At 37.7% G+C, this 13909-nt stretch overlaps 1 protein-coding gene across 7 annotated transcripts in view; it reads right to left on the reverse strand.

Annotated features, from left to right (window-relative positions):
• Positions 1 to 555: 555 nt before the first annotated feature.
• Bnc2 (basonuclin zinc finger protein 2) overlaps positions 556 to 13909 on the reverse strand; it is a 414469-nt gene continuing 401115 nt past the window's right edge. For 5 of the 7 annotated variants that reach the window (XM_090330026.1, XM_090330027.1, XM_090330029.1 and 2 more), the window contains one exon: positions 556 to 1768. In XM_090330026.1, coding sequence (XP_090186152.1) covers positions 1108 to 1768 — 661 coding nt within the window. In that variant the 3' untranslated portion in view covers positions 556 to 1107. The remainder of the gene's footprint in view (positions 1769 to 13909) is intronic. The other 2 variants (XM_090330024.1, XM_090330030.1) reach the window with 2 other exon arrangements.

Below are 13909 nucleotides of genomic sequence, written 5' to 3' on the forward strand. Positions count from 1 at the left end.
GAAAGAATCACCAAAGGGTTTTTTTTTCTTTCAAAAAAAGCGGTTTTTCTGGTGGCCAACAAATTGGCCTGTGGTTATGTTGAGTGACTAATTGTATTTTCTTTTCTGGAAACTTGTGCAAAGTTGGCAGTTTTGTGTTAACACTAATACTTTTGTTTGGCATTTGTGCCCTATACTGACCAGACCATTTTTATACAAGTGGATTTTTTTTTTAAAAGACACTTACTGAAGTATGGCAACAGTTTAAGGATAAAAAAGAAGCATGGATATTACACATCCCCTCGTAGTGTATGAAAAAGTGCTTGACTGGATTTATGTACTAATACAGGACATTTAAAAAAAATCAGGTATGTGCTGTAAAGCATGCCAGCACCTCTTTATCACTACATCTAACAGGTAGTAAAAACAAGACCATGTTCTTTTTTTTTTTTTTCAAAAAAAATGTGCATTAATGCTAACATAAATGAATAGAGCTAGCCAGCAAACTAGTTTTTCCTGCATATCTAACAGCTGGATGTAACTGTCAAAATTAAACAAGAGTTAAACAACCATCCATACAATTGTTTTACATCATTTGCCTCTCAAGGCTAAGTATTTACAGGTGAGTCTGCCATGCTTTAATTGAAGATTCTCTCAAAACCTTAAAGTTCACAAAAGACAACTATAAGAAGTTCCTTTTTGTTCCTTTTTTCTTTTTTTCTCCCTTTTATTATTTTTGTTTTTGTTTTTATTTATTTATTTTTGCAGGCAACAGTCATGGGTACATCAAATTGTCTCTTTGGAGAAGACCAAGAATTACTCTATCAAAATCAGGGCTAGGTATATGCTTTGCATGTGTATGTGTGTTTAAAGGGGTCATTTGTGTTCACCCCCAAATTAAAGATTCCCCCCTCCCAGACCTATAAAGGAAAAAAAATTCAAAAGCACCTAGTGTTTCTCGTTTTTCTCTAAAGAAAACAACTTGGGTGTGTGTGTGCACAGGGATGGACACAGGAATCCCTGTGCACACACAGACACACCCCACCTTGTACGGAAGCACACTGACTAGGCAGTTCAAACGTGTAGGCCATCTGGTGAGAGCTGGCATTTGCAGTGTCCATTCTGGGACTAATCTATTGAAGTGAAGGGAATGTTTTTGTGGAGATTAGGGTTCTGACTGTGCCGATTTCGGCTTCGCACAGAGGAAAACATCATATTGCAACCCGGGACTTTGCACTTGTGCATTTCTCGCAGATGCACCGTTTTGTAGTGCACCCGCAGGGTCCCCTTGTTGCTGTACATTTTGTGGCAAATGTTGCACATGATCCCACCATTGCTCCCAGACAGGGTGCTGAACATAAGAGATCCTGAAACTTCAGCTCCTAGGCCCCCAGGCAGGGCCGGGGCCTCAGCCTTGTGTGCCGACTCCCCACTGTCACTGGCCCCATCAATGTCATCCAGAAGAATCCCCTCGTCACTGCCTGCGTCGGATTCTCTGGAGGAATGGATACTGCTGCTCGACTGGAGGCTGGAGGTGGTGCTCAGGTCAAGGACCATGTAGTCCTCCGCCATGCCTCTTCCATACCCATTCAGGTGGGAGTCTTCAGTCCCCGCGGGAGAGGAGGCATCTTCCCTGACATCGAGCCCCAGGGAGTGCTGGGCCCCATAGATCTTCACCAAAAATTCATCCCGGAGGTCCTTGCTAAGGGAGGGCTGCGAGGAGTCCAGGCCCATGTCATCGAGTTCTTTGGTCAACAGTTTACGATGCAGATTTATGTTGGCACTGTGTCTAGGAAAACAAGAGGGAAGGGGGTGGGGTGCCCAGGGAGTGGGGAGGGTGAGAAAAAGGAGAGCATTTTAAAATGGATTCAGCTTTTCCTAGGCATCTACTAAGCATAGTCATTCCTAATTATGCCTTATCAAAGCAAGCATTTCTTCCCTAAATCGTCAGGGTCTGGAAGTAAGTGCTAACGGTAGGGAAAATTTCCATTAAAGTAATTTTTGTAAGAAAAAAAAAATTCTTCAACGGTAGGACAAATGTAAACACATGCGCCTTTTTCTCAATGACTTAAAGTTCCCTTAAGGTTGCTATGTAGCAGGCCATGGCTGCAGAGGACCTTATAGCAGGGAGACATTATTAGGATCAAAGAACAGAAACTTTCTGTTTATCTTAACAGAATAGTCTAAATTTACCTACCTAAAATCACATCAAAACAAGAACAACAAAAAACCCCTACCATTATAAAATACAGTAAACACTGCATTTAAGATATAAAAAAGATCCACTTTAAAATGATTACATGGTTTAGATAATTTGGATCGAATAAAATGGTAACTTCTTTCTTGCAAGCCTGAAGTAAGCAAAAGTAGGCTTACTAGATTAGTAATTTCAAATAGAGCTGAAATGTTAACATTAATCTCTCTTTTTAGAATGATCTGGGATCCCAGTTAAATTGAACAGCAAGATATATTTATTTTTCAGAAGTTGCTGCATTATAGTATTGAAATGCTTTCATCTAACAGGTCTATTTAAAATATACGTTTCTAAAACAAAAGCTAAAGACCAATTATTTTTGTAACTGTAACCCACCCAGTCCTTTTTTTTTTTTTAAAAAAAATACAGCACATTAAACAACAGAGAAACCCAAAAGGACAAAATTAAAACACAGTAAGTACAAAAAAGTTTTCAAGCACAACAATGACATTTGGTCCCTCTATTTTAACAACTGAAATCCATACTTCTTAGACAAGCAAAACTTTCACTCTATTCACAGAGTGCTTTGCTTGTATTAAAGAAAAACAATGATAGGATTTGTCCCAGAGCATCTTTAGGGATGTCATGATTTACAAGGCCTGATGCGTTCTCATTTATCTGAAAACATTGTCTTTGTATTTACATCCCCCATTGATTTTTAAAGTGCCCTTGGGCATATACCTCTCTCCACCTGCAAAGTCTCAGATGTTTGACAAGTACCTAAATTGAAGGCTACCCTTCCAAAAATAAACTCATAAATAAACAGAAATAAAGCTTCTGGCGGAAGCTGTACATCTTGAGGAAGTAATTGTGATAACAGAATTGACCTAAATGGCTGGTATAAAGTTCAACAGACCTCTTGGCTTCAATCGAAAAGTTTAGATGACCAGAATAAGTCACTCCATTTGGTGACAAGCATCTCAGTATCTCGTAGAGATGGGTGAGAGGTATGTGCCTCAGAGACAAGAAAGGTGAGAGATTCTTCTCCACCTTTCCACACAAGACAATAGATAGCACTCCGGGTGGAAAGGGCCGAGGGCTGCAGCCCTCTCCACTCTGCACTTGGGAAGGCTGAGCTTACCTTGTGACAATAAGATCAGCTTTCTAATCTTTTGCTAAATCGATCACAAAAGAAGGCAAGAATGAGAGACAGAGAGAGAGAGGGAGAGAGAGAAAGAGAGAGAAAAAGAGAGAGAAAACAAATTCACATTCTAGACATCTGTTTTGTTTTTTTTTTTTTAAAAACTTAAACAATAAAATAGGGATTTAAATGTTCTGATCACAAAATTACTTTGTCATAAGCCATCATCTCATTCACTGTCTTGATTTTCAGATAGCTGCATAATCCAAAAATCATATAGCAAATTACAATCCACTAAATTCACAGCATCATCACCAACAGCATACAGACAGATTCATGCAGTGTGTGGATATGTGAATGACAAACTGAGGCTGTCCCCACAGTCAGTCCCTGCTCTGACAGTCATTCCCCGTTTCCTTCGTGTCAGATGGCAGATAACTCAAAGTGCAGGTTGCTAAGCAGAGTGTAGGAAATGCTTGCTGTGAAGTGTTTGCTATGACATGTGGGGATGGCACCATCAGGTTTATAACAAGAATGTGGAAATAGAGTTTCACTCTGTACGAGCACTCTACTGGTAAAACAATCTGCCAACTACAAGCAGCTCACAGAACTCAACTCCCCCCATTTTACTACCTTTAACACCATCCCCACTTTTCTTCAGGTCACAAACACACATTTTGCCTTGACTGCAATCTAGAACTCAGTGTTGTTTCTCACACCTCTGTAGTTACCACTTCCTAGGTTCACTGCTGAGAAAACAGCAGCCAGACACACAGCAGTCGCATCAAGACACACTGAATGAGGAAGAATAAATTAACATTGACAAAGGACACACTGATGGTCCCTAAGATGACTTGTGAAATTACACATCTCTACTGCTGTGTTACCAGGAAGAGATTTTTCTCTTCATTTCTCACTTACAGAAGTAGAGATCTGTAATCTAATTAGATGATGTACCAGCCCTCAATATCTGTCAACCAAACGATGTGCAGAAATGTGTAGACCAGCTCTGGCACTCTGCTCAACACTGTCCCTTTTCCGCTGTCAGCAGTACTGCTGGCCTCTGCTAATATAATTACATTGACTTTTATTCAATTAAGTGCCATCCCTCCCTTTGAAAAAAAAGCTACTTTATCAATTGATTCAGGTGTAATGCAATAATAAAGATGAACTCATGGCAGTGCATTAGCTCTGCTGTTCATAACTTCAGTGCACGGGTTCATTCATGGTAGTCGATTTCCATTATGCAACCACAGTTCAAGGGAATTGATTCTTTTATGTTCATTTCTTAATCTATTTCATTTTTGTTTAATAATCTTCCTAAATGCCATATGCAAAACACTTGATGTGGGGATAAGAAGAATGGGTTGTGGAAACTGGCTGTTTCATTCTCCTGACAGTGAACTTGGAGATTCTTTAACACACAATGTTCATGGGGAAGAAAGAAGGAAAGGAAAAGAAGGGAAGAAAAGAGACAGAGCAAACTTCTTTGGAGGGTACTGATTCCTGATGCTGTTTCTCAAGAGCCTCCATAAAATGGACAAAAGGCAGCACTTGGTTTTCACGAAGACCTATTGTTGGACTCTCAAGTCAGTCAATGCAAACCATTAACTGTCATAAAATACTGTCCTCAAGAGGTATAAAGACCTAGGGTTAATAGCAATTTGAAGACTATTATACGTTTATTTGGATCAGCAAAACTGAAGAGGTGAACAGTAAGATAAGAGAGACACAGGAAGAAATCTCCTAGCTTGACAATTATATATAGAGAGGAGGATCCCGAAAAGGAAATGCCAGACAGTTGTTGTACAGAACAACTAGAAAAAGATTCCACAAAGCAACAACTGTGAGTTCTCTAAAATTTGTTCTAGAAGGAAATTTGGTGTTCTAGAACATTTACCTTCATGAAAGGAGGAATGACAATTAATGAAATCTAAACTGAATTAGAGATTACATTTTACAGGGACACTCATAGTATAAAAGCTGTTTCTATTTGCTCTGACTAGATAGATGATATAGATGGAGAGGATGGAATAAGAAACTAAGTTCCCACGGGTAGAGTAAGGATTAGCACAGTGGTCCAAAACTTGGTCCTTCCATGGACACTTTCAAGAATACAGGCCAAATCTCATTTAAGCTGTGTCCTGCAGATCCAGCAGAATTACTCTGCACATAGGAGGTATCTGAAAGTATATTTATTTGCCTTCAATCAGGAAAATACATGTATTTTAAAAGAAGCTTTTCCCAAAATGTGCTGCAGAAAGAAATATACTAATCCTTAGGCAGAGACATGTAACAGTGTACTTGAGCAAAGACACTGGTAACATATCTGCCATGTGTTGCAAGGGAAAGCTACAAAATTTGGGCACAAAACAGGCTTTTAATTTGAGCTATGGAATTACAAATGTGTCTTTTCTCTCAAGTACTGAACTCTCCACACAGTGAATTTACCAGAAGCCTTTCAAGGATTACAATCACAAAGAGGAGCAAAGCAATAAAAAGAAAAAAGTAATACAGTTTTGGATGGGGGAAGAGATGGTATCAAAACTCAAACTACTAACTTTTTTGTTTGAATTGCTAAGTGTAAGTCCTGTAATGAAGAAAAAGGAACAACTAGTGAGTCTTGTTCTGTTTCTTTAACAAAAACTTTACAATGAAGCTACAGATGTCTCAGAGAATTCATCTTTGGAGAGGATAAGCATCTGCATCATGCTTTGCACATTTTGTCCTCATATCTCTTTTTTCACTCGTCCAAATGTTCCATTTACATGAATACAACAGTTCATTTTTTAAAACCACAATAAAAAAACAATTTTTTATAAGAAAGACATTTCCAGTTTTTATATTTGGTTTTGAGACCAGGAAAAACATTTAGTTTAGTTTTTAAAAATTCATTGTATTAAAAAATCTCACTACTAAATTAGGAAATCAGTATCCATTAGAAACTGAACAGTGAAACAGGCTACATGTTACATGAAATGGCCAGCACTTAACTCTTAATTCTTATGTTTTGAACCATTCTACATTCAATGAATTGAAATAGAACACATGATAATTTCAATGCCTTGAGAAAAATGAATTCTATTTTGTTTTTATGTTCCTGCTTGGCTAGGTCACTCAACACGACACAGACACCCAAAATACTCAAGAAATATTGCCTAGCATGTCCACAGTAAATATTCTGTGTGTACATGTATGCATTTGTGTAAATTTTCTGGTATTATTCAGGGATTGTTTTTAGTCCCTCTCACAAACCACAGTTTGTAGACAATTAAGGCCTTAATAAAATGGTGCAGCATTGGCATAAAACCTAACCATCCTCCTGAACACTCTACAAAATCTCTAGGTTATTGACAGTAACAATGCAACTTAAAAGCTGTACAAATTGTTGAACTGTACTGTATAGGAAATAACAAGAGAACGTATATACAGATACATAGTTTTTCAAATATTTTCTGTCTGTTGGTTGAATATATGAGTGGGTATCAGACCAGCTGGGATAAAGGGTCAGCTGTGTATATACATGGAGTGACAGTAAAAAGGGAGGAACTTATATCTAGTTGGAATAATTCAAGATGCCAATGCAGGGTTGGTTAACAATACTTCTGAACAGAAACGCAACACAGCTATCTAAATCCACAGAAAAGAAGAATGAAAACTTCTACCCCCTCTAAATTCTCTTCTTACTGAGAATGCTACAATATACTGCCTAGCCCTTCCTTAAAGTTTCTGTATTGCTATTTATTAGTGGTAATGTAGTGTGCTTTCATAGCTTTGTGAGTTAAATGACATTTTGGACACTGACCATTTCTGCAAAATAGCCCTTCAAAAGATTATTATTGAAAGATTCTGTCTAGGAAGTCTAAAAAACCATCCCCTGGGTGAGAAAGAAACTTTAGTGTAAAATTCCCCAGGGTAATTCTTCAAACCCAGAAGGTAGAGAAATACATCTTAAATACATGAAATAAAAGCTAGAAATACATCTGAAATGCATGAAATAAAAGCTGAGCAAATTCTTACAAATTAAAAATATAAAATTCCATCATTTCAATCCCTTTCAATATAAAACAAATCATCTATACTGGTCACGCAGACAGTTCCCCTACATTGAAATTATTCACTTGAAGATAAGCTCCTACCAAACTCTAGGGGGTTAGCTAATTTACTGCACAGATATGGCACGTCTGTTGTAATAACAGGTAGGATGTATTGGGGTCGACCATTTATCAGAATTAGACTTCTTTTTTCAATTCAGAGTGAATTATGCTGCCTACACGACTCCCCTCTCTCAGAGCTTGCCATCCCCTTATGGCCCCTAATGTGGCAGGCAAACAAAATTGACAGTCTCATCTTGTCAACAAGGGGCGATTCTCCTGAGAAGCCATTTAACTTTGCAGAGGAAGCAATGTATTAATGTGCTTGTCCCAGGAATGTTAATCATCTTCAAGCTTCCGATCTAACTTTGACGTGAACGAAATCACCAAATTTGTTTACTAAATGAATCGTAATATGCTAATAAGAAAGCATGACATATATGGAAAAGCCAAACAGATGGTTTGTTTACTCCACTTTGCAACTTTATAAATGTTGTAATTCTGAAGATGTTAGTGAGAATTATAGGTTTGTTGGCAGAGGCAAACGTGTCTTTCGCATACTAACTCTGGCACTACAGTTAGAAAACAATTTGTCATTGCTATGGAATGCATAAAAAATGTTAATGCAGGGATGGCATTTGGGAAAGCAGATTGGTTGACATAAAATGTGTATCCTGGATACTCAGGTTAAGTGCAAAATTCATATCCAACAGCCCTAGTCCCTAAGTGTCTTACTTTGCAGTTGGATCTGACACTCAGGCTTCTCCAGGGTGCTGATTATTCAGTAGGTACCTGTTGCATTGTAATGTGAGACTAGTGTTACACTGTGAACAGAATGATGTCTTGGAAGCATTTGGAAATTTTCTCAATCACACAGCTCATATGGTACTCCATTTACTACTACTGTCTGGTAAATAAAACCAGAGTCATATGAGCCCTCACAACTTGGACAGGTTTACTGAGGGATCTGAGCCACAATTTTGTTTCATATATACTCTGACTAATTAAATGTTCAAACATCTCATATTATTTTACATTCTAATTTCTATAAGAAGTTTAAAAAGATTTACTTCCAAATAGGAGTTTCTCTTTTCATATTCAAAGTTTCCCTCCACTTTAGAGCAAAGTTTTCATTTTTTATGTGTACAATTATGGGTATCAATTTCTCTTCAGCTTTCAAAGGAAATGTTTCCAAGAAAAAATATTCAAGATGTTTTATATTATTCAAAGTTTTATGATACAACTTCTTAGAAGATGACACTAGAAGATACTCAGGAGGCTGAGATCTGAGGATTGCAGTTTGAAGCCAGCCCAGGCAGGAAAGTCCATGAGATTCTTAGCTCCAATAAACTACTCAGAAAAAGCTAGAAGTGATACTGTGGCTCACATGGGAGATCATTAGCTTTGAACACCAAAGCTCAGGGACAGCACCCAGGCCCTGAGTTTAAGCCCCAGGATAGACATAAAAATAAAAATATGACACTGAAGTGAGCTCCCCAAAGAAGAAGAAATTATTTTATAAAAGAGTATTATTTAGCCATGGTCTTATCTGTAGTTCAGTGTAGACAATGAAACTACTAAGCAGACTTGAATAAAAAGAATAAGCATAATCTAATTTCATTTTGCTTCACTGACGTAAAAACTACCATTGAAAACAAAGTCTTCACTTAAACAATCAGCAATAAGCATCTATGCTATTATACATACATAATTTAGAAACATCCAGATGATTTTTGTGTAGTTGATTTTCCTTTTAAATCCCACTGGCATGGTCAGAAATGTGGAATACTGTATTAACAAATTGTTTACTTCTTATCACAAGCAACTATTATTGCTATCTCTTCTTAAGGTTGTTAACCATTCTCAATGTCCTAATCTTACATATACATATTAAGACTAGTCTTACAGGACTTCCTAGAATATCACCAGGAACAGAACTTTCCTACCCATCTGCAGAAGAGAAATGAGAGAGTAAAGTAATCCGAAGAACCAGTGAGTTCATCTTACTGCCCAAGGATCACTTTGGAGCAAAAAACATTAGAGACTTTCCCAGCCTGGCGCTTATATCTCATTTGAAACATCTCCTCATTCCTGACCAACAAAGAAAATTTCAATAAAGTATTTTTACTGGTTTAACAACGGTGAGCTCCTGGGATTGTCAAAGTGCTAAGCCTTTTCCAAGGAGAGAAGAAATCAGCAGCTCAAATATAATTAACCTTCCATTCTCAATGCAAACTGCCACGCACAGGAGCAGTGCAGTCTATTAGCGAAGTTATAATGGCCAACAGGCAGAAGCAAAATTGGTCAAAAAGTTGGCTGCTGCTGTCATATTTTTGGAATTATGATTAATGGTACTAATAATGTGGATGATTACTGATATGTGTATCTCCAGCAGTTTATCATATTGCTCTGGCTGCCTACGTCCACAATAAACAGGATGCTATCATTTACCTCTTTATTGAAGGCAATCCTTCTCTTGAAGGAGCATATTCTAATTACTTTGTAATGTTTTATGTCTTAAACATTTTGCAGCTCTGGACCTTGCCAACTGCTTCGTGTCTACCATTGATTAATTACTGAATGTTTAATCAAAATTTAGAACCTAATGTAGTCATTTATGAGCACACCACAGTGCCAAAGTAGTTAGGCTCTGCTCCCAAGTTTGGAGAGAGTTGGGTTCAAAACCAAATCCCAGTCAGGCATGAGGATCCAAGAATTTTACCTTGGGTGTACTGAGGTTGCCAATTCCATCTCTGCTGATGAATGGAAGGCAATCTAACTATGGAATAAACAGCATCTACCTCTTACAACTGGATTTCTCCTTCAATTCCCTAGCCCACAAAGCACCACCATTGCTGTTTCTGAGAACAAGAAGCCACTCAGGAACACCCACCAGGAGAACATAGTTTATAAGTGGTTAAACAAGTGAAAAATAATTTGCTGGGACAAATACTTAAGTATTTTTTTATATAATGTGGACTTTTTTATGGTACTGTCATACAACCATTCACCGTTGAAGTTAAGTGTTTTTTTAATACCATTACTGAACTGCTGAAATGGATGCTAATACAGCTTGGAGTGCTAATGTCAAGTCCTGGTAATAAAAAAGACAGACTGCTGAATGAAATAATTTCAAGTAAAAAATAGAACAAAAGTGCTCTCTCTCTCTTGCTCTCCACTTTTATTGAATTGGGACTGACTGAGCCAATTGCTTTAGAAGTCTGTAAAACACAATTACTAGTGAGCTAAGTGACCCACCGGTGCCCCCTCTGTGACAGAGCAGACTAAAAAGGCAGCAGAGTTAGAGAAGGTCCCTTCCGCTGGTAATCAGATCACAAGAGGCTTCCTTCAGAAGGCCTGTTGTTCCCACTGCTCGAATCTGAATCATTTCACTTACCAAATCTTCCTATTTCTCATCCACACGATCAAGAAGCTTCATACATCACTTTCTAAGATGGAATCTCCTTTCTGGCAAATAACGATGAACTATCTTTTGATATTTTATTTATGTGAGTGTTTACTTAAAGCACACATATACTTTGGTGCATTTATATGAAAATGTTAACATAATCTTTGAGTAGCTGGTAATAACTCCAAATGATATATTCCAGAGTGAATTTAGGCATCACCTAAATATGTTCAGGTAGAACTCCCCCTCCCCCCCCGCAGCACCCTCCCTCCAGGAAAGTCAAAATTAGCACAAGCAAGAAGAATTAAACTGAAAGTGGGTAACATTTTTCCCCCTAGTTAATAAAAGAAGTAATAAACTCCATAAAGTACTAGAGTTAAGATCACTAACACTTCAGGCATAACAGCTTCTTTACCAGGAATTTACAACTTCTGTTTTAATTCAGGCGGCTTGCATGAGGACATAAAACCTAGGTACTTTTTTTTTTTTCTTTAAAGTGTGGTTTTATGTGAACTGAAGAAAAATTGTTCCTTCCTAAAAAAGTATTTTCTTCCTCTGATTAGCTTGCTTGCTTCTTTCACACACACACACACACACACACACACACACACACACACACACACACGGCACTCAAGAATAAAATTGACTGAATCCTTTTTTATGACACTGTAATTTTTTGGTGAGTGTAAACTCCTTTCATATTCTGCTATATTCATTTATTTGAAGCTCATGGGAGTCTTATGGCAAAAACATTAAATTATTTGAGTAAGTTTCAAAATGAAGAAAAAAAAGAATGCTTTACAGTTTTATTTTCAGTATAAATTTTAAACAGAAAAGTCTTCCCTCCTTTTAGTAAACAAGAGAGTTGGCAGAAGCCTTTTACCTAAGAGAGAAGGGATCTGAGCAGGGTTATATAAGTGGATGTTAGTTTGTCTAGTCTTATGCCTTCTTTCTGGTAGGAAAATGGCTTTTTTAAAAAAGAGAAAGAATATCTATGAAATGTTTCAAATGAAACATGAAATACGAGTAACACTCAAACTAAAGTCTATCAGAGGGCCTAATAGATTTTGGTGGAGCAGAGGGAAGCAAACATCTGGAAAATGATCCTTTCTATGTACCATCATGAAACAGACTGTCTGTGCATTAATTATATATCTACCTTTCTACCTGAAATTTCTGCAGTAACACTAGTGAGAAGAAGAGAGGAGACTGATTTTAAGGAAAATGAGTAAGGACTATTTGGAAACAATATGTTGGTGTGATGGGAGTTACAATAGTCACAAGAGATTTATATTATCTCCACCAATAGAAATTTTTTTTTAAAAAAAAGGTATGTTGGCACCATGCAAAGAAAATCATTCGCTGGCCATTATACTTGGCTGTCTATTTGGTACGCAGTTTTAGACAATGAAAGTGGCTGGTGTAGTTCTTGTAGTAGAGGAATGAAAGGTCAGGAGAGGCTTAAATGAGCTTGTCTTGCATCCAGCTGGGCCAGCAGGAGGTCATTAGGAAGATCCTAGACTCTCTTTAGGTTTGACAGTCTCTCACCATGACACAAGGAGACCGTTTTGCTCATTGCTCTTCTCCCAGTGTATAAAAAGAACCCCAGGGACAGGAATGACACAGAAGTTTATCTTACTACCAAAGTTTTGCTTGAGGAGGGCACAACTAGCAGTTACTCAGGAGGGGGATTTATTTTGTTTATTTGCTTTTGATGGAAAGTAATGGAGGTAAGTACAAAAGGCCTATTGATCTACTGGCTCAATTGTAAAGCCAAAAGAGCCAATGCAGCAAGGAGAAAAAATATCTTCTTTGAAACATTTAAAAGTCAAAGGACCTGTACAACTTCACTTTATAAAAGAATTTTTGAAATGGAGCTTTGTGCTTTGATTAGGAAAAACATAGGGAAGGAAACAGTTCATCCCTTAAAATGTTCTCCTCTTGTTCTTGGAGAGGATTAACACATCACATTTAACAGCTAATTATATTAGGGCAAATGTACTATTAGTTGTTCCCTCAGTGATAAGTGGCTTATTTCTTGGAGGTGTTGCCTGGTGAACTTGTGTGTACTTATTGAAAAGCTCTTACTAGAAAAGTTCACTAAAGTTTTCAAACATAGAGCCTGATGGAAAAAAAATGGATGTTGCTATGCTGAGGTGATAACAGGAGACAGGTAGCATGTTTTCACATCTTCACCTCTGTTGTTAATGTATGCAGTGGCTTATCAGAGGTAGTTCATGTTAATTTATTCATGCACACCTGTACAGGGCTGGAAATCAGGTAATAAGACAAGCACAATGATACATCTTTACTCTTTACCTACCTACCCAGAGGCCCATGTAGGAACAAATTTAGTTCTGGCGACATCAGCAGGTTTTAATAAACCAATACAGATGCCCTACTCCATACAAATCAAGAAGTTTGCATGTTTAAATCTGGACTGACTTAACTAGAAATCACAGGGAAGGTTCACACCTGGCACCAATGATGGACTCGTATTTATTTATAAATCACCTTAGGCAAACAATATTTTGTTTTGAAATTTATTCATGTGGCTGAATCACCCTTTGTGCACCTTAAAGATGAAGCAGATATGCTTATTTTTCTAATAAGATTTAAGATAAACTTCAGCTACTAGGGGCCACTATTCTTAGAAGAGAAGAAGAAAGATGGCAGAACTTTTGGAGGATGAAAACCAAAGGAGAGACATTTCTTTCCATACAAATCATCTAATTTCCAAGTATTAAAAATCCTGCTGGGTGCCAGTGGCTCATGCCTATAATCCTAGCTACTCAGGAGGTTGAGATCTGAAGATCGTGGTTCAAAGCCAGCACGGGCATGAAAGTCCGTGAGACTCTTAGCTTCGAATAACCACCAGAAAACTGGAGGTTGCACTGTGGTTCAGTAGTAGAATGCTAGCCTGCGCTAGCCTTGGGTAGAGCCCAGGCCCATAGTTTAAGCCTCATGACTGCCAAAAAAATCTTCCTTTTAGTGGAAAGAGTTTTAAAATTGCCAATCACTAAAGCAGATATCAGCAAAATTTGGCAAAGTAGCAAACGGCAATAAATGACATTTATTTGGTTTTATACCCT

This window comes from Megascapheus bottae, chromosome 3 (assembly GCF_031878675.1).
Source record: "Megascapheus bottae isolate mThoBot1 chromosome 3, mThoBot2.hap1, whole genome shotgun sequence".
Taxonomy (NCBI): domain Eukaryota; kingdom Metazoa; phylum Chordata; class Mammalia; order Rodentia; family Geomyidae; genus Megascapheus; species Megascapheus bottae.